Source organism: Panthera leo, chromosome D1, assembly GCF_018350215.1.
Source record: "Panthera leo isolate Ple1 chromosome D1, P.leo_Ple1_pat1.1, whole genome shotgun sequence".
Taxonomy (NCBI): domain Eukaryota; kingdom Metazoa; phylum Chordata; class Mammalia; order Carnivora; family Felidae; genus Panthera; species Panthera leo.
The window spans coordinates 45,567,117-45,586,175 of NC_056688.1; the positions used below are offsets into that span (position 1 = coordinate 45,567,117).

The window sequence follows — 19,059 nt, forward strand, 5'->3', positions numbered from 1 at the left end:
TTTCTCTCTCAAAAATAAAAAAATAAACATTTAAAAATAATAAAATAAAATCGTAATAATAAAATAATACTACATCAGTTATGGGGAAGGAAGAAGTGCCAATAAGAACAAAAGGTGACCTAGGCCTGAATAGGAAGAACTAGGGCCTAGAAAAACAGTAACTTTTTGAATTTCCCAGGAGATTGTGACCCTTTACTTCCATTCTTCTGTGAATCACTGGATTGACTGGAAGACAGGTGAAGCTCAGTGAACCACAACTAATGTTTTTTGATACAGGAAAGGGTGAATGTCTTCAACTTCTATGCAAAATTTAAGGAGGGGTGTGCACATCAAGGGGTACTGCCGAAAAAAGTGTTAAGAATCACTGTTTAAGAACTCTGTGTAATTGGGGCGCCTGGGTGGCTCAGTCGGTTAAGCGTCCGACTTCAGCTCAGGTCACGATCTCGCGGTCCATGAGTTCGAGCCCCGCGTAGGGCTCTGGGCTGATGGCTCAGAGCCTGGAGCCTGCTTCCGATTCTGTGTCTCCCTCTCTCTCTGACCCTCCCCCGTTCATGCTCTGTCTCTCTCTGTCTCAAAAATAAATAAACGTTAAAAAAAAAATTAAAAAAAAAAAAAGAACTCTGTGTAATAAAAGTACCATTATTCCCGCAGGAAAACATTAAAATAATTAAACTTCCTTAACACCTTAGTAAATTAAAAGGTATCCTCACATTCTATTGAACTCCAAATTTTCTTATCTTTTAACAACATTATTGTGTCTAATTAGATGGACAATTGTCTTTTCTTTTTGTCTGGAAACCTTAATGTATATATTCTTTGGCTAACCTTCCAAAACTTTTTTAAAAAATTTTTTTACATTTATTTTTTTTTTTTTGAGAGACAGAGACAGAGAGAGAGAGAGAGAGAGAGTGAGAGAGAGAGAGCGTGCACATGCACACAAGTGGGGGAGGGGCAGAGAGAAGGCAGGGAGACACAGAATCCGAAGCAAGCTCCAGGCTCTAAGCTGTCAGCACAGAGACCAACCCAGGGCTCAAACCCACAAATCCAGAGATCATGACCCGAGCCCAAGTCGCTCAACCGACTGAGCAACCCAGGCGCCCCTAACTTTCTCAAACTTTTGAATGACACTGTAACACATTTCATAACTAAAATTATTAGGGAGTACAGTAGGCATCGTATAACTTCCAGATTCTAAGTGTTTATATATATTCCTTCTCTCTCCCTCTCTCTCTCTCTCTCTCTCTCTCCCTATCTTTGTGTGTGTGTGTGTGTGTGTGTGTGTGTGTGTGCGCGCGCGCTACAAAAAACGGGAAATTATAGATGAGAGAAAAGCATAGTGAAAGTTGCTAACAATTGTAATGACTATTACGAGATATTTAATGATCTCAGAAAGTCTTTCAAGATACAATATATTTTCATCTGTCACAATGTTTTAGAACAGTATAAAAGTACCACCTTAAAGTACAGGAATGGAAAAATAAGAGCAAGAGTCTATGATCATATTCTGTTATACACAGCAGATAATACAAAGTAAACTTCTCAGAAGACTGCAAGGTAATTTAATTTTCTTCCTGTGAAGATAACATGACACTCAAAGATGAAGATGCCAAGAATTTATAAACCAAATTCATGGTATTTTATTCACATACTATAGAGTTCATTCATTTTGGTCATATCTGCTTAGGAGTTTCATAACTACAACAGTGTAATCTAACAATGCAACACATGAGTAGGTTTAGAATAAATATGCAATTTTCAATATTTTAATCCATGTCATGTTTGAGCACCCTGCAGTTTTAACTTATCTAAACTAATACTAAATATCAAAGCAAATTCCATAGCAGTTCTACAAAACAAAATCCATCAGAACAACTTTCTGAACCACAAACAAAACACTTCCTAGAAACAGAAAGAAAAGACTAGTTCTTAACAGCCCACCTAGGGATAAACTAGATGTTACCAATGCTTCCTGCTGAGTTACTATGATCACAGTTCTTTGTGGCACAAATTTTTTGAGCAACCCTGGAAACAACTTCAAAGTTTTCTCAGAATCCCACAGTGACACGATTAAGATTTAAGTAAACTGCCCTCTTAGGAGGTTTCAGGAACTAGCTGGCAAAGCATGCTTAATTCTGTAAAGGGAAGGGGAAGACTGGGAAAGACGGATGGATGGATGGATGGATGGATGGATGGATGGATGGGTTGGAGAGGGAGAGAAGTAGGAAGGAAAGAAAGTCAAACCAATATAGATGAAGACATACTTATGAAGACAGACAGATCTTCACTTACATATCTGTATCTATGTATATCATCACACATATGTGTATGTGTACAACCATAGTGTATGCTCTTACCTCATTAAATGCTTCTCGAAAAACCGATTACACAATTGAGTACAAAAATGTATAATCTCAGAGTAAAGACTTCACTATTAACTAAAGTTTTGGAGATTTAAAAATTAGGGCTACCACTATAATTTGACACTGCTAATCCTCCATATTCTGTTATCTTCCACTCTATTACTGACGTTATTTAAAATATGAACCGTACACTCAACTCAATGGACAACTGACTACTTAAACACTGTCGTTTACCACCTTCTAACCTCAGATTTCTTTTTATTGTGGATTTTCACTCTAATCTCCCACAGCCCCAGTGACCACCTATAAGAAGAAAATTTCAAATTTTATTTATGACTACCATGCTTCTTCTGAATCGAGACTCACACTTCAAGCTGCCTGGTGGCTATCTCCACCAACATATCACTGATTTTATTCATGAATTAAGGGCATAATTACAAATTCTTTTTCCTTAAAGTAAAAACTGTAATATTAACACACTTCACTTTGGTAACTAGATGTACATAACTTCAACCTTTCTAGGTTACATATAATCTATTAAGGAGTCTTGATATTTAATGAAATCTTACTAAAATTTGTGGTAAATAAAAAATACTTTCTCAAAGCAAATAAGACCATTAACCTTTACACAATTTTAGATAAACATAGACCAGACTCATTTAAAATAAGATATACTATAAAGAAACTTATAAAAAGATGGAGCAAAAAAATTGCTTTTCTATGTTTAAAGGTGAACTCCAAAAATTTTTTTTTAATCTGCTTTTTAAAAAATAAGTCACAGAGTGCCTGGGTAGCTCAGTTAGTTAAGTGATCAATTCTTGATTTGCGCTCAAAGTCATGATCTTGTAGTTTGAGGGACAGAGCCCCACATCAGGCTCTCCACTGAAAGCATGAAGCCTGCTTGGGATTCTCTCTTCCTCTCTCTCTCTGCTTCTCCCCCATTTTCTCCCCTTTTTTCTCTCTCTCTATCTCTCTCAAAAACAAGTAATAAACATTTTTTAAAAATAAAAAATATTAAAAATAGAACTACCCTACGACCCAGCAATTGCACTACTAGGTATTTATCCACGGGATACAGGTATGCTGTTTCAAAGGGGCACATGCACCCCAATGTGTATAGCAGCACTATCAACAATAGCCAAAGTATAGAAAGAGCCCAAATGTCCATCAATGGATGAATGGATAAAGAAGATATGGTATATATATATACACATACACACACACACACACACACACACACACACACACACACACACAATGGAGTATTACTCGGCAATCAAAAAGAATGAAATCTTGCCATTTGCAACTACGTGGATGGAACTAGAGGGTATTATGCTAAGTGAAATTAGTCAGAGAAAGGCAAATATCATATGATTTTACTCGTATGAGGATTTTAAGATACAAAACAGATGAACATAAGGGAAGGGAAGCAAAAATAATATAAAAACAGGGAGGGGGACAAAACAGAAGAGACTCTTAAATATGGAGAACAAACTGAGGGTTACTGGAGGGGTTGTGGGAGGGGCTAAATGGGTAAGGGGCATTAAGGAATTTACTCCTGAAATCATTGTTGCACTATATGCTAACTAACTTGGATGTAAATTTAAAAAATAAATTACATTTTAAAAAAAACTAAAAAATAAAAATAAAAATAAAATAAAAAATAAAAGGCTAAAATTTAAATTGTTAATTAGACCCCAAACCAGGATTTGTGGTAGCTATACATATACACACACAACCACACAACTCTCAAGAAAAAAAAAAGAACTAGAGAGCTATTTCCAGGTAATAACTTCATCACCTAATAAACAACAGAACTAAATCACTATACATCACACAAGGTTCAATTACTCCACAATCACATCAACATAAGGATCAATTTTTCTTCAGCAACCACAAGAAAATCCTTACAAAGAAGCTACAGTTAAAATTTTGATTAGGTCAGACTATTCCAATTAATATTCAGAACAGATCATAATTTATAACTACCTACAAATTTTCTGAGACTATCTAGTGTCTACATATAAAACACTAGTGCAATAGCTCACTTAAAAGAAATGAAAGCAGAAAGCTTTAAAATAAAAGTTTGTTATCAAAAGCAAAAAGAGAGCAGGAATTAAACTAGTAACTAAAATCCAAGTTATCACCTCACTTCCAGGAAACCTCTTTGTGCCTTAAAAAGTTATAGTTCTTAATATCAATAGCACAATTTTACTTTGGTGTTATTGTATTTAAACACATGTTTATCTTCAAAGAAAAGTTTGATTTTTTTTAACTAAAATTATAAAAAATAATACCTAGACTAATATATCAAGAGAAAACAATGGAGCAATCGACAATGCACACGTATATTAAAAATTGGTATATGACAAGGGCCATTACAAATCCATGGAGAAAGAATGGATAATTGAATCCCTGGTGCCAGAGAAAGACCATTCACCAGTCAAAGAAAGGGAGTGGGGGCAGCAAAACAAAAGAGATCATATGGCAAGCAGACTTAAAATGGACCTAAATACATTTCTACGTTTTGCAAGATGGTGGAATATTAACACTAAGAAGCTCTAAAGTTAAAGATATCTAAGTAGTCCTTAGAGCAAGCACTAAAAAAAGAAAAACAAAAAAATACATAAAAATGGACAAAAAAAAAAAAATGTCTTCTTCCAAGTTTCCAGTTTCTGTGCAAAGAGCTTGGAAGTCCTCACTTATTCCTAACAGCAAGTAAAAAAGCTAAGGAAACTGAAAACTCAACAACTCTTTTTAGATCCATAAGAGAAGCGAGGTCACCCTACAAACTATTGCCCCCAAAACTGAAGAGACTACAGGCAGATAGAGAATCACAATCTACCAGAACAAAACCAGCTAAAACCTCAGAGGGAATGAGAGCCAGAACAGGAAACCCTAAACTGATAAACCGCAAGAGGCTCAGTGTGGACAAGTCTGAGAGTGAAAAACTCAAGGGGTGCCCAGTCATAGAGGGACCCTCATACCTTTGTGCATTTTGCCTCTGGGAACTTAACTAAGTAAGTAACAGGGGGAAAGCCGCTTATTTACACTTCCAAGTAGGGGAAACACAGAGGAATCATTTTGAAATGAGCCAGAGCATTCTGTTCTTAACAGGGCCTGTCCTTGGTAAAAGCTAGTTTACCAGAGCCTAACCTACTAGGGCAGAGCCTAAGTGACATGGGGAAGGGAAATACCTAACTCCAGCCAGCTTTAGAATTCCACATGCAAGAAAGCAAAATATCCAGCTCCAGCACATTCTAACCATCCTGCCCCACCTAAGAGGAAAAGAAAAACTGAGAAAGGCTTATAAAGTTCAGTCTAGAGACACAGGCTCACTAAGAGACTGAGGCCTAGCCACAGGACTATAGAACAGTTTCCCCCAACACCTCACCACATTAGTAACAGCCTATTACAGTAATTCCTTTCACCTGGTACATCATGCCCAGCTATCAAGAAAAAAATTACAAGGCACATCAAAATGCAAAAATCACAATTTGAAGACACAGAGCAAGCATCATAACCAGACACGGCAGAGACGCTGGAATTATCAGACCAGGAATTTAAAATTAAAACAATGATTAGGGCACTCTCCTGGCTCAGTAGGTAAAGAACCCTGGACTCTTAGTCTCAGGGTCATGAGTTCAATCCCCACAATGGGTGTGGAGTCTACTTTTAAACAAACAAACAAACAAACAAAACAGAAGAATGATTAATACTAAGGACTCTAATGGATCAAGTAGATAGCATACAGAAACAGATGAGCCAGGTAAGCAGAGAGATGAAATTCCACAAAGAAAAGGAACTACAGCAGAAATGAAGAGTGCCTTCGATATAATCATATCGTTAGTAGACTGGACACAGCTGAGGAAAGAATCTCTGAGCTAGAGAATATATCACCATACCCTTGATATATCACAGAATCCTTGAAAACTGTAAAACAGTAAGAACAGAGACTAGAAAAAAAAAATACAGAATATCCAAGGACTACAAAAAGTATAACATACACATAATGGGAAAAGCTAAAGGAGAGAAAGAGAGAATAGAACAGGAGAAATATTCAAAACAATAATGACTGACAGTTTTCCTAAATTAATGTTAGATACCAAACCACATATCAATAAAGTTCAAAGAACACCAAGCAGCATATATGCCCAAGAAAAAAAACACACAACAACACAACTACATCTAGACATACCTTATTAAAACTACAGAAAAATAAATATAAAGAAAACCCTGAAAGAGGCCAGAGGGAAAAAAACCACCTTACCTATAGAGGAACAAGGATAATTGCATCCAACTTCTCCTTAGAAACCATGCAAACAAGAGAGTGGAGTGAAATATTTATTGTTGACAAGGGGAAAAAAAAAAAAAACAACCTAGAATTCTGTACCCTGAGAAATTATCCTCACTTTATCGCACCAAAAAAAAATTGAGAATATTTGTTGCTAGTGGACCTGCTCTGCAAGAAATGTTAAATGTTCTCTAAAGAGGAAGAAAACAATACAGATAAGAAACTCATCTACATAAAGAAAGGTGGAACATTAAAGAAAAGACAATTTTATTTTTCTTATTCTTAATTGCTCTAATAGATAACGGTTCATTCAAAATAATACTGTAACAACATAAAAATAATGTAATAATGTAATCAAAGCAACAATGTAATTGATTTTGTATGCTTATGTATATATATGAGGGGTGTGTGTGTGTGTGTGTGTGTGTGTATGTGTGTGTCATGAATACTTAGATATAACTGAATGATAGCAATGACATAAGGGACAGGAAGAAGGAATTAGGATTACATTATTATCATAAGGTATACTCACTACCTATGAAAAGCTATAGTGTTATTTGAGAGTAGGATTAGTTGTAAATGTATATTACAAAACTAGGGCAACCACTAAAAAAAGTTTAAAAAAAGTATAATTGATTACTAAGAAAGGAGAGAAAAATGGAACCATATAAAATGTTCAATTAAAACCACAAAAGGCAGAATAAGTGGGAAGACAGAAAATCAAAACAAACAACAAGGGAACAAAAAGAAAACATGAACAAATGTAGTAGATATGAATCCATCTATATTAATAATCACTTTTAATGTCAATAGTCTAAGTATACCAATTAAAACACAAACATTACCAGAGCTGATCAAAAAACCACGACCCAACTACATGTTGTATACAAGAAATCTACTATAAAGACATACAGATTAATTAAGCACATAAAAAATTATAATAAATAAAATAAAAAAGCACATGAAGAAATGCTCTATAACATTTGCCATTAAGGAAATGTAAATTCAAACAATGAGATACTACCACACTCCTATTAAAATGGCCAGAATGCAGAACACTGGCAACACTAAGTGCTGGCAAGGATGTGGAGCAACAGAAACTCTCATTCACTGCTGGTGGGAAAACAAACTGGTACAGCCACTTTGGATAACAGTTTGGCAGTTTCTTACAAAGTCAAACATACTCTTAACATATGATATAGCAATCATACCCCTTGGTAATTTACCCAAAGGGGTTGAAAACATAAATACACAAAACCTGCACATGAATGTTTACAGCAGCTTTACTGGTATTTGCCAAAACTTGGAAGCAACCAAAATGTCCTGCAGCAGGGCAAAAGATAGAGAGTTGTATATCCAGATGATGGAATATTATTCAGCACTAAAAAGAAATGACCTATCAAGTCATGTAAAGACATAGATGAGGCTTAAAGGCATATTAATAAAAAAAAGAAGCCAATCTGAAAAGCTGACATACTGTATGATTTTAACTATATGACACTCTGCAAAAGGTAAAACTACAGAGACAGTTAAAAAGATCAGTAGTCACCAGGGGTTGGGGGAAGGGTGAAATGAAGGCCAAGTACAGAGGATTTTTAGAACAGTGAAATTACTTTGTAAGATACTATAATGGTCAATATGTGTCAATGTAAAAGCTGGTGAACATGAATAAGAGCTATAGTCTAGCTGACAATATTGTCAATTTCCTGGTTTTTTATTATACTACAGTTACATAAGATGCTATCCTGCGGAGAAACTGATTAAGTTTTCATGTGTCTCTCTGTATTATTTGTGTAATATTCCATGACTCTATAATCGTGTCAAAGTTAAAAGTAAAAGAAAGATAATAATAAAACAGAGTACATAGTGACAAATATAATAAAAAGCCAAATATATTAGTTGTGTAAGTAAATGTATATGGACTGAACTTACATTTTCAAATAAAATTATTTTTTCAGATTGGAACTCCAAATATAGCCCAAATTTATGCGGCATATGAGACAGACATATAAAGTGTTTCAAGAAGATGAAGACATACTAGGCAAATGCAAGCAAAAAAAAAAAAAAAAAAAGATAACTAAAAATTGTTGTTGTTGTTGACTTTTTTTAATTCAATTTTAATTTTTTTTAATTTACATCCAAATTAGCATATAGTGCAACAATGATTTCAGGAGTAAATTCCTTAATGCCCCTTACCCATTTAGCCCATCCCCCCTCCCACAACCCCTCCAGTAACCCTCAGTTTGTTCTCCGTATTTAAGAGTCTCTTCTGTTTTGTCCCCCTCCCTGTTTTTATATTATTTTTGCTTCCCTTCCCTTATGTTCATCTGTTCTGTGTCTTAAAGTCCTCATATGAATGAAGTCATATGATTTTTGTCTTTCTCTGACTAATTTCACTTAGCATAATACCCTCCAGTTCCATCCACATAGTTGCAAATGGCAAGATTTCATTCTTTTTGATTGCTGAGTAATACTCCATTGTATATATATACCACACCTTCTTTATCCATTCATCCATCGAGGGACCATCTGGGCTCTTTCCATACTTTGGCTATTGTGGATAGTGCTACTATAAACATGGGGGTGCATGTGTCCCTTTGAAACGGCACACCTGTATCCTGTGGATAAATGCCTAGAAGTGCAATTGCTGGGTCATAGGGTAGTTCTATTTTTAGTTTTTTGAGGAACCTCCATACTGTTTTCCAGAGTGGCTGCACCAACTTGCATTCCCAAAAGAGCATACTTTTTAATGCTAGAAATTGCACCTGGAATTAAAGATACAACCTAAAACCATATTCAATAGCATAGATCTGATAGCTATCTACCAACCTTTGAACTCCCAATAAAAGAATGCACTTTTTTCAAATGTTCAAAACATAGTTACAAAAATTGAGCATAAATTAAGCCACAATAAAAACCTTATAAAGTTTCATACAGAGAAAATACTGTGAACATTCTCAGATAAGAATGCAATAAAACTAGAAATTAATAACAAAGGGACCCTTTAATCTTCTTTAATACAAAATTCTCAAAAGCCAGAAAATTCATCACTAAACTATTCTAGAGCAGTAAAAAAGAGGAAAACTTCTGTAATATTTATGAAGTAAATGACACTCAATCCTAATGAAGAATACACACACACACACACACACACACACACACACACACACAACAATTAGCCAATCCACAAATTGTGATTATCATGATCAACTCAGGTTCACTCCAGCAAAGGACTGTGGAATGTCAAGAAATCTAATTCCCCCAAATTAACAGGTTTAGTGAAAAGATCTGATGATTGCCACTTTAATCACATATTCAACCTTGGAACTACTTGGAATTATGGACCTGATATTCTGATGGTAAGTATATTCTTACGAAGAATGTTTAATCTAAATGCTATCAAGTCTTTAGACTAAACTTCAGTTTATAGGAAATACATGAATTAAATGAAACAATTAAACAATTCCATGAGGAAAAAATTCAGACAAAACCAGAAAAGTTTTACACCCAAGACAACTGTCACATCAATAAGTCAATGTCATGGGGAGAGGGAAGGAGTGAGGAGATTTAGCTAGATTAAAAGAAAATAAAGAAACAAAACTCTATACATAATCTCCACTAGAGTCTATTTCAAAAAAACAGCAATAAAAGCATTTTAGGACACTATGGACTAGCTGGTATTAGGGAGTGACTGTTGATTTTCTTACTTTGATAATAGTGTTGTAATTAATTACACAAGAAAATACCCCTATTTGAATGCTCAAGTATTTAGGAGTAAAGTGTCATGATGTTTACAATGATTCACACACATACACACACATAACCACACATACATATAATCACTTACAACTAAGTAAAAATAGCAAAATGTTAACAACTGTTGACTCTAGGTGGGTACACAAGTATTCAATTTCAACATTTTCTGTTGAAAAGTAGGCAAATAACTTCTAAAATGCTTATTACTCAAGTGCTAAAAATAAATAAATAAGAGCAAACTTGGTTTAAAGCATCTTTAAAGTTTCGTGTATGATTTAAAATCATATTTCTAAAACCAGTATTCACATTTTTAAATAAATCAAGTAGTTGCAGTAAGTGACAGAGCCAGTTGCCTAAACCAGATAGTACAGCTCCAGAATCCACACTCTTAATACTCAGTACTATTCTGTACTATACTCTCAGGTGTGATAACCTATGTTTCTAGTGATTCTGACTTGATTATGCTGGGGCAACAATATCCACCAGTCCTTTGATTTTGGTAATTTTAATAATCCAAAAGTATTCTGACACAAGCAAAGAACCAAATGTTTAGACACCATTATGTTACACAAGAAGGCATTAAAAATGGCCTCAGGTGGTTTAAGTAAATATTTAATTAACTGATAAGATCTATCTATACTCTTAACGTGAGATGAGTGACTCTAGCGAACATCTTCATAAACTGGATGATGACCTTATCTTGATTAATACATGACCCCACTGTGACTCTCTGGAAAAAAGATGGAATCAAAGCAGTTCTCAGCAATGAAAATCATTATTCATGAGACAGTAAAAATTCCTTTATGCAAAAGTTTTACCTTCAGCTGTTTACCTGACTGAATAATTTACATAACAGCTTATAGCATTTTAAAGAAATCTTATGTCACTTGAAACACTTTCAGGCTTATATAAATGAACATATTTTTTTCAATGAGAGGATGCCTTAAAAATAATAACTGACTTTAACAGATATCACTCAATGAGTTGATGCAAATTACAGATGTAGATGATAAAAGAAAACTGTTAATTTTCTCAAGTGTGATAATGGTATTGTCATTATGGAAAAGACCTTCAATTAGATTTGTGTATGTCATGTTTTACTTAGAGATAACTCTCTAATTTTTTAGTAAACAAAGACCAGTGGGTATTATTATTCTATAAAGTCAATCTTTATATTTTAATGAACTTAGTAAACATAAATAACAATACCAATACAAAATTAAATTTTCCATCAAGTATCTGTAAGACTAAAAATATATGTGGAAATATATCTCACCCCTGGACTATAAGAAATAGTAAGTCAAAAAAATTTTAGTTGGGGTAGAGGACAGGAAACTAGTTCTATTAAATATGTAGATACATGAAAATTTACCTGCTTTTTCTTTCAATTAGAATGGCCACATAAGATGCTGGCAAAGCGGCACCAAAGCCAGGACTCCAAGAGTAGAATTTTCCAAGTATCCTCCTGAAATTCAAATTTGGAATTTTTGTATGAAATTTTTATTTGGTTATTTCAGTTATTACGAACAGAAGTTCCCCTTCTTCACTCCACACTCTACCTAAATGTCTCACAGCACCTCAAATTCAACATGTCCATAACCAAACTAACTCATTAGCTCTCTCCCCTATCGCCATGAACATGCTCTCTCTCCTCTATTTTCCTAGGTTAATAGGATCAACGACGACCTACCCACTTACGTGTGACACTTTGAAACAGCCTTAGCTTCTCCCTTTTCCTTTTCTCCACACATTAAATCATTCCCTTAAGTTTTTCCATATGCAATTGAACTCTCAAATTCTCCAATCTGCTACCCCTGCCTTAGTTAAGTCTCTTACCATCTCCGAATCTGGTTACTACAACAGCAAACTAGTAAGTATCTCTCCTTCCAATAGTCAGTCACATTCATTCAGACATTCCCTAGATCCAACATTACTATGCAAACCCTCTATGTTCTCAGTTTCCTTATCAAATGGGAACAATAATATTACCTATCTCATACAGTTGTCATGAGGACTACATGAGCTATTTCTTAGCACCATGCACAGCACATGGAAAGTGCTAAGGAAATGTTAGCCGTTATAATTATTATTACTACCCCTATTTCTTAACGCATGATAAATATTTAACAAATGTCACCCCTTCTTTGCTTCTACAATCCTTGATAACTTTTTCTTACGGTACTTACTAAAGTAATGTATATTTTTTTAGTTTATTTAGATACATATGTATATCATTTTTCACTTACTAGAATATGTCCCTTGAAAGTAAAAATCTACATGGTGTTCACATGCTATAAAATGGCCATTAGCTGCTTGGGTTTTTAAAGAGATCAAAAAAAAAAAGATATTTGGAAATGTTAGGAAGATTTTTTTCCTTTCAAAGACACTATGTTCCTAAGAAAGGGAGAAGCAGCACATAAAACTTGCAAAAAAATAATCTGAACAAAGTTGGTCCATGGATAAAAAACACATTATAAGAAAAAATGTAAATACATACACATAAAGATTAAGGATCACCAATGAAATGATATTTGTAACTGAAGCTTAGCTTTAAAAGAATTAGAAAACCTACAGAGCATATGAAATATGGGTATTTCTAAAATGAACATCAGCAACTTCCTGTTCGAGAAAACTAGAAGTGATTCTTCCTCCAATATAAAATCCACAAAGGCCATAGGAAGTTACTGAATGTAAAAATCAAGAAAAATAACTCAATGAGTCAGTTAAAGGAGGAACATAGATGTAACTATAAGCATTTTAAGTATAAGTATTATAGGTATTTGCATTTCCACAAATTAACCAGTTTCACAGAACATAAAGAAATATGCTACAACAGCGATTTATGATTATTGTAATATTTTAAGCCTAATTATTTTATAACTTTATTTTTAGCGTATGAACAAGTATTAGAAAGTTTCCAGAGTACATATGATAGTTTCTTACACATACTTTCAAGTCAATTTAAAGGCATAATTTCCTCAGTAGTATAAACCTTATCAATTATTTTCTGCATAACCTGTAAGTTTATAAATATTAATGTTTTGACGAGAAAAAATCTGTAAAGGATATTTGAAAATTATCTTTTTAATTGCAGTTAATGTATACCTACAGAACTACTCTGGGCAACAGTAATATGAAAATGATGTAAAGTTAGTATTTTAACTTGACAGATTTAAGAAAAACACTAGTTGGGATTTTCAACAATCAATGGGAAAAAAGATAAGAAGTAAATATCTAATAAACATGTTAAGGCATGTCACAGCACTAAAAACTGAATTCTAACTGATCTATGTCATAGGAAGCCTGTGACATAGATAATTATAAGACTTAATGAGGAGAAGTTTCATCAATAGGATATGCCAGAAGTTAACTTACTGTTTTACATATAAACACAAGCATTTTATAGTCTTTTTGAAGTCTAGTCACTGTATGTGGACCTCACCTACACCATGCACAGTTGCTTTGAATTCTTGATCCATGAAATTGGAAAGTTAAGATATCCTAATCAACAACTTGGTAAATATAGTAGGCCTCAGGAAGCTCATGATACACCAAAGCACTTTTGCTATATACTCATAGCAATAATTTGAAGTCTGTATTAATCTTTAAGCCAAGAGGCCCACAACTCCTATTTAACAGCCTTTCTTTGAGATACATAAATGCCAATTGATAGAGAAAAAAAATATACAAGCAGTGACCTGCACAACATTTACATAAACATCTGTTTGTTTCACAGTTCCAACAAAAGAATCTGTTTTAACCTCCAGTGGTGATTATGAGTACCAACCTTAAAATGCAAAAGAAAGCCATATACAAGGCCCCATTAGCAGTCAGAAATGAAGCAGATTGTAGGATCTCAGGGAGTAGTTTGTGTAAATAATAGTCTAATTTTCGTTTCCGGAGAATTGCTGCAATCTGGAAAGAGAAAGGCTTTTTTGTTTAATCCAACCAATTTTTCCCACCTAACTTAGCTCTTATGTGAAAGCTACTGAATAACAGCATATATTCTAAAATTGAAGTTAAAACTCTGGTATTTTACTGACTCCTCTACAAAAATACAATTTCTGGGACAGAAAAGAAGACACTTTAATCTATTGAAGGTATAATGGGTAAAATACATACCAAGAAATTACATCATGGGTCATAAAGAATAACTACCAAATGTTGTATTTATAATGCCTTAAAAACAGTGTTAAACTGAATAATGGAATGCATTTTTAAATGGCAAAAATAAAGCACAATTCAAATAGAAATTGAATGTCAAAAACAAAACTATTTACAGATATTATCAGCCTGGATATTAGAGAACCTCAGTGATAGAAACCAAAGAAATTCATTCAGCTATTCAAATAGGACTACTGTGTGACAAAACCATGCTAGGAACACAAAAAGCAAAAAGTAAAATTAATAATTTCTGGCCCACTGGAGCCCGTTAAAGAAAAAAAAAAAAAAAAAGCCCTGAAGAACAAAACAAACATTGAGAATCTAGTCTACTACAAGTTGGTACCACAATATTGGAACAAGTTCCTGTACCAAGGATTGCAGAAGTTTGTCACAAAAATATTTCATAAAGAATATCATGTTATGAGTCTTCATGACTTATCTTTTAAATTTAAATTTAGATTGAAAACATATTTTAGTATTTTTTGTATGTGACCTCAGAATTTAAAAAAATTTTCAAGATTAAAACAAACAAAATAAGCTCTGAACTAATTTAGTAAGGATATTTAAAAATCAAGACATGAGATCTAAGTATTTATCGAGTACATACACAATGTAAACAGAATATGAATTGCAATATGGTATGATAAGATACAGTTAGAGATCCTGAAGAATCATTAAGTGTTAGTAATACTATACGAAGTGCCTTGGAAGTTTATCAAAGAGTGAGTTTAACATAGGAGTGTGCAGCAGTTTCACTGAGAAAGGGATATGAGCTATATTTGGAAAAATAGCAGAATTTTACAAGCCACAGGGAAAAAATATTTTTCCATCACAATGAAACAATGTATCAAAAGAGGAAAAGTTAAAACAGCATAATTAGGGAATGAGGAAGGGATTGTAAGGAAGGGCAACACTGACTTGAAAGAAGACTAGAGAACTGTATTCACTCCCCACCATCCCAGACATAACGCTTTTCCTAAGGTCAGTGATCAATAAATCCAATGGACTTGTCTCAGTGCTCTTCTTACTCCTTTGAAGACCCTGAAACTGACCATCTCCTGTTGCATTCAATTAAACAACTTGTTAATAAGAACTATGCCATACACAGCAAAAACGATGACTAAGATCGAATCCCTGCCTTCTAGGCGTGTAAAATCTTGATAGGGAAATAGACACATAAACTAGAATATGGCAAATGCTAGACTAGAGGAAGAAGAAACTGCTATAGAAATACACATTAGGAAATGACTAAAAGGAAATGGGACTGGGAAGGTGATGATGTCTAGAAGATATCACTGAACTTTCTAAGACAGATCTTAACAAATAGGTAGAATTTTGATAAAAGAAGTTGCTATAGTTTCCATGACAATGAATTCTTTTCATCCTCCCATTATATCTCTAAATGTTTTTTCCTTCATTAGCATTTCTTCAGATCACTACTCATTCTACATATGCTCTCTTTCCAATGGCATCATCTATCATCTCAAAGTAGGAATTCCTATTATAACTCCAACCTCTTCCCTAAAGTCTTAATACATCCTTCAAATATCTATTGGACATATCAATAAATATGTAACACAGGCATCAAAAAACTCAACACATCCAAAGCAGAACTCACTATATTTCACAAAAAAAAAAAAAAAAAATGGTTTAACCTCTGAGTTTCCCACCTTATCTCAACCACCCAATTACTTACAAACAAAATCTGTCTGTCACAATCACTCCCTGATCCTCAAGCATCTCATCGGTTCTAATGGTCTCCCAGTATCTTCAGGTTTGAAAATGTAATGTCTCTTTCATTTTAGACTTAACAATGGGCAGAATCTGGCACTATGTTATATATTCAAATAGTTACAGAAAAAAATCTTCTCTTTTCCTGGAAAGGAAGAAACAAAACTATCCCTGTCTGTAGATAATCTGATTGTCTACACAATATCCCAAGCAACATATAAAATCAAACAAACAAACAAACTAAACCCAATCTCCTAGAATAAGGCAGCTCAGCAAGGGCACAGGATACAGATAAACCTAAAAAAATCATTTGTATTTCTATATAAAAGCAATCAACACATGGATGCAAAAATTTAAAATACAGTAGCATTAATAAATCCTCAAAAAAAAAAATACGTAGGGAAAAATCTACCTGTATAGGACGTATACGCTGCAAACTACACAATGCTGATGAAAGAAAGCAAAGGTGTAAATAAATGCTTGTGGACCAGAAGACTCAGCATGTCAATTCTCCCCAAAGTGACACAATTTCTATCACAATCTCAGAAAGATTTTTGCAGACAGATATAGACAAGATTATCCTGAAATAGATACAAAAAGTGAAGAGATTATAAGAGCTAAAACAACTTTGAAAAAGAGAATCAAATGAGAAGAATCAGTCCACTCAATTTTAAGATTTACTATATTGATAGAGTAATCAGGCTTTATGATATTGGCAGAGAAATAAACAAATAGGTTAATGAAATAGAACAGAGAATCAAACCATAAGAGACACTTAAAAACTGAGAATAAACTGAGGGTTGATGGGGGGTGGAGGGGAGGGGAAAGTGGGTGTTGGGCATTGAGGAGGGCACCTATTGGGATGAGCGCTGGGTGCTGTATGGAAACCAATTTGACAATAAATTTCATATTAAAAAAATAATAAATAAATAAATAAATAAATAAATAAATAAATAAATAATATTAAAAAGCAAAAACAAACAAAAAAGAAATAGAACCATGCAAATACTTCCAACTAAAAGACAGCCTTTTCAACAAATGGTGCTAGAGTAAGTGGATATCCACAGACCCAGAAAATTTTAAGTAAAAGTTAAAAAATAACCTTAACCAAAGTCTCACACTTCACACAAAATTTAATTCAAAATGGATCACTGACATAAATGTAAAAAAACTACAACATTTTAGGGGAAAAAAATCAGACAAAATCTTAGGGATTTAAGGCTAGGCAAAGAGTTCTTAGACATGAGACCAAAAACACAATTCATAAAAGGATAAACTGTAGGGGTGCCTGGGTGGTTCAGTTGGTTAAGCATCTGACTTTTAATCTCAGATCAGGTCTTAATCTCAGGGTCATGAGTTCAAGCCCCGTGTTGGGCTGCACACTGGGCATTAAGCCTACTTTTAAAAAAAAATTTTAAAGAAAAGGGAAAACTGTAAATTACACTTCAGAATTAAAACTTTTTCTCTTTAAAAAACTTGTTCAGAAGATAAAAAGACTAGATACAGACTGGGAGAAAATACTTGTAAACTACATATCCAGCAAAGGATGATATAGTATCTGGAATATATAAGGAAATCTCACAACTCAATGGTAAAAAATTAATATAATTAAAAAGTGTCAAAGATATGAATAGACATTTCACTGAAGATGTGCAAATGGCAAATAAGCACACTAGCCATTAAGGAAATGCAAATTAAAACCCACAAATGAGCTATCACTATACAACCATCAGAAGTGGCTGAAATTAAAAAATAAGGGAAACACCAATTTCTGGCAAGAAAGAGAAACTGGATCACTCGTGCATTTCGAGAGAGAATGTCAAATGGTAGAGTCATTCTAGAAAGCAGTTTGACAGTTTCTTGAAAAAATAAATAGAGACACACAACTATCCTATGACCAAGCAACTGTAGTCCAGGGTGTTTATCCTAAAGAAATGAAAACGTATGTTAATACAGAATCTATGCACAAATGTTTACGGCAGCTTTTCCATAGAATAGTCAAAAACCAGAAACCACCCATATGTTTTTCAAGAGGTGAATGGTTTAAAAAATAGTGGAGTATCCTTTTCAGCAATGAAAAAGAATAAATGAATGATATATAAAACAATGTTGATGAATCTCCCAAGAAATATGCTGAGTAAAAAAGGCCAATCCCTAAACACTGCATAATGCATGATCTCATTTACATGACATTCTTGAAATGATAGAATCATAGACATGAAGAATAAAGTAATGGTGGCCAGGGGTTAGGAGGAGGGGGCATATGGGAGGAAAGTGGGTATTGTTATAAAAGGGCAACAGGAGAGATCCTTTTGAAGATGGAAATCTTCTATATCTTGACTATATCAATAGCAGGGTTTGGGTTGTGATATTTATTTACTATCATTTTGTAAAATGATACCATCAGCAGACACCAGATAAAAAGTACAAGGAATCTCTCCACTATTTCTAACAACTGCCTAAGAATCTACAATCATCTCAAAATAAAAAGTTCAATTAAAAAAAAGTAGGGGCACTTAGGTGGCTCAGTCAGTTAAGCATCCAACTCTTGATCTCGGCTCAGGTCATGATCTCACAATTCATGAGTTCAAGCTCCACATGGGGCTCTGCACTGACAGCATGGAGCCTGCTTAGAATTGTTTCTCCCTCTCTCTCTCTGCCCCCACCCCACTTGTGCTCTCTCGTTCCCTCTCAAAAATATAAGTAAACTTAAAAAAAAAAAAGCAGTCATCCACATGGCCAATAGGAAATGAA

General features: G+C 34.0%; 1 protein-coding gene across 11 annotated transcripts in view; it reads right to left on the bottom strand.

The window, feature by feature from the left end:
* Nucleotides 1-19,059, bottom strand: part of TMEM135 (transmembrane protein 135) — a 364,077-nt gene that overhangs the window by 324,428 nt on the left and 20,590 nt on the right. For 9 of the 11 annotated variants that reach the window (XR_006194180.1, XM_042907390.1, XM_042907389.1 and 6 more), the window contains 2 exons: nt 14,198-14,325; nt 11,783-11,875 (listed from right to left, as the gene is read on the bottom strand). Coding sequence is in view for 9 of the 11 variants with exons in the window: in XM_042907390.1 (XP_042763324.1) it covers nt 11,783-11,875; nt 14,198-14,325 (221 nt within the window). In the remaining 2 variants the exon portion in view is untranslated. Of the gene's footprint in view, nt 1-11,782; nt 11,876-14,197; nt 14,326-16,717; nt 16,810-19,059 lie in introns of those variants that run through there. The other 2 variants (XM_042907396.1, XM_042907398.1) reach the window with 2 other exon arrangements.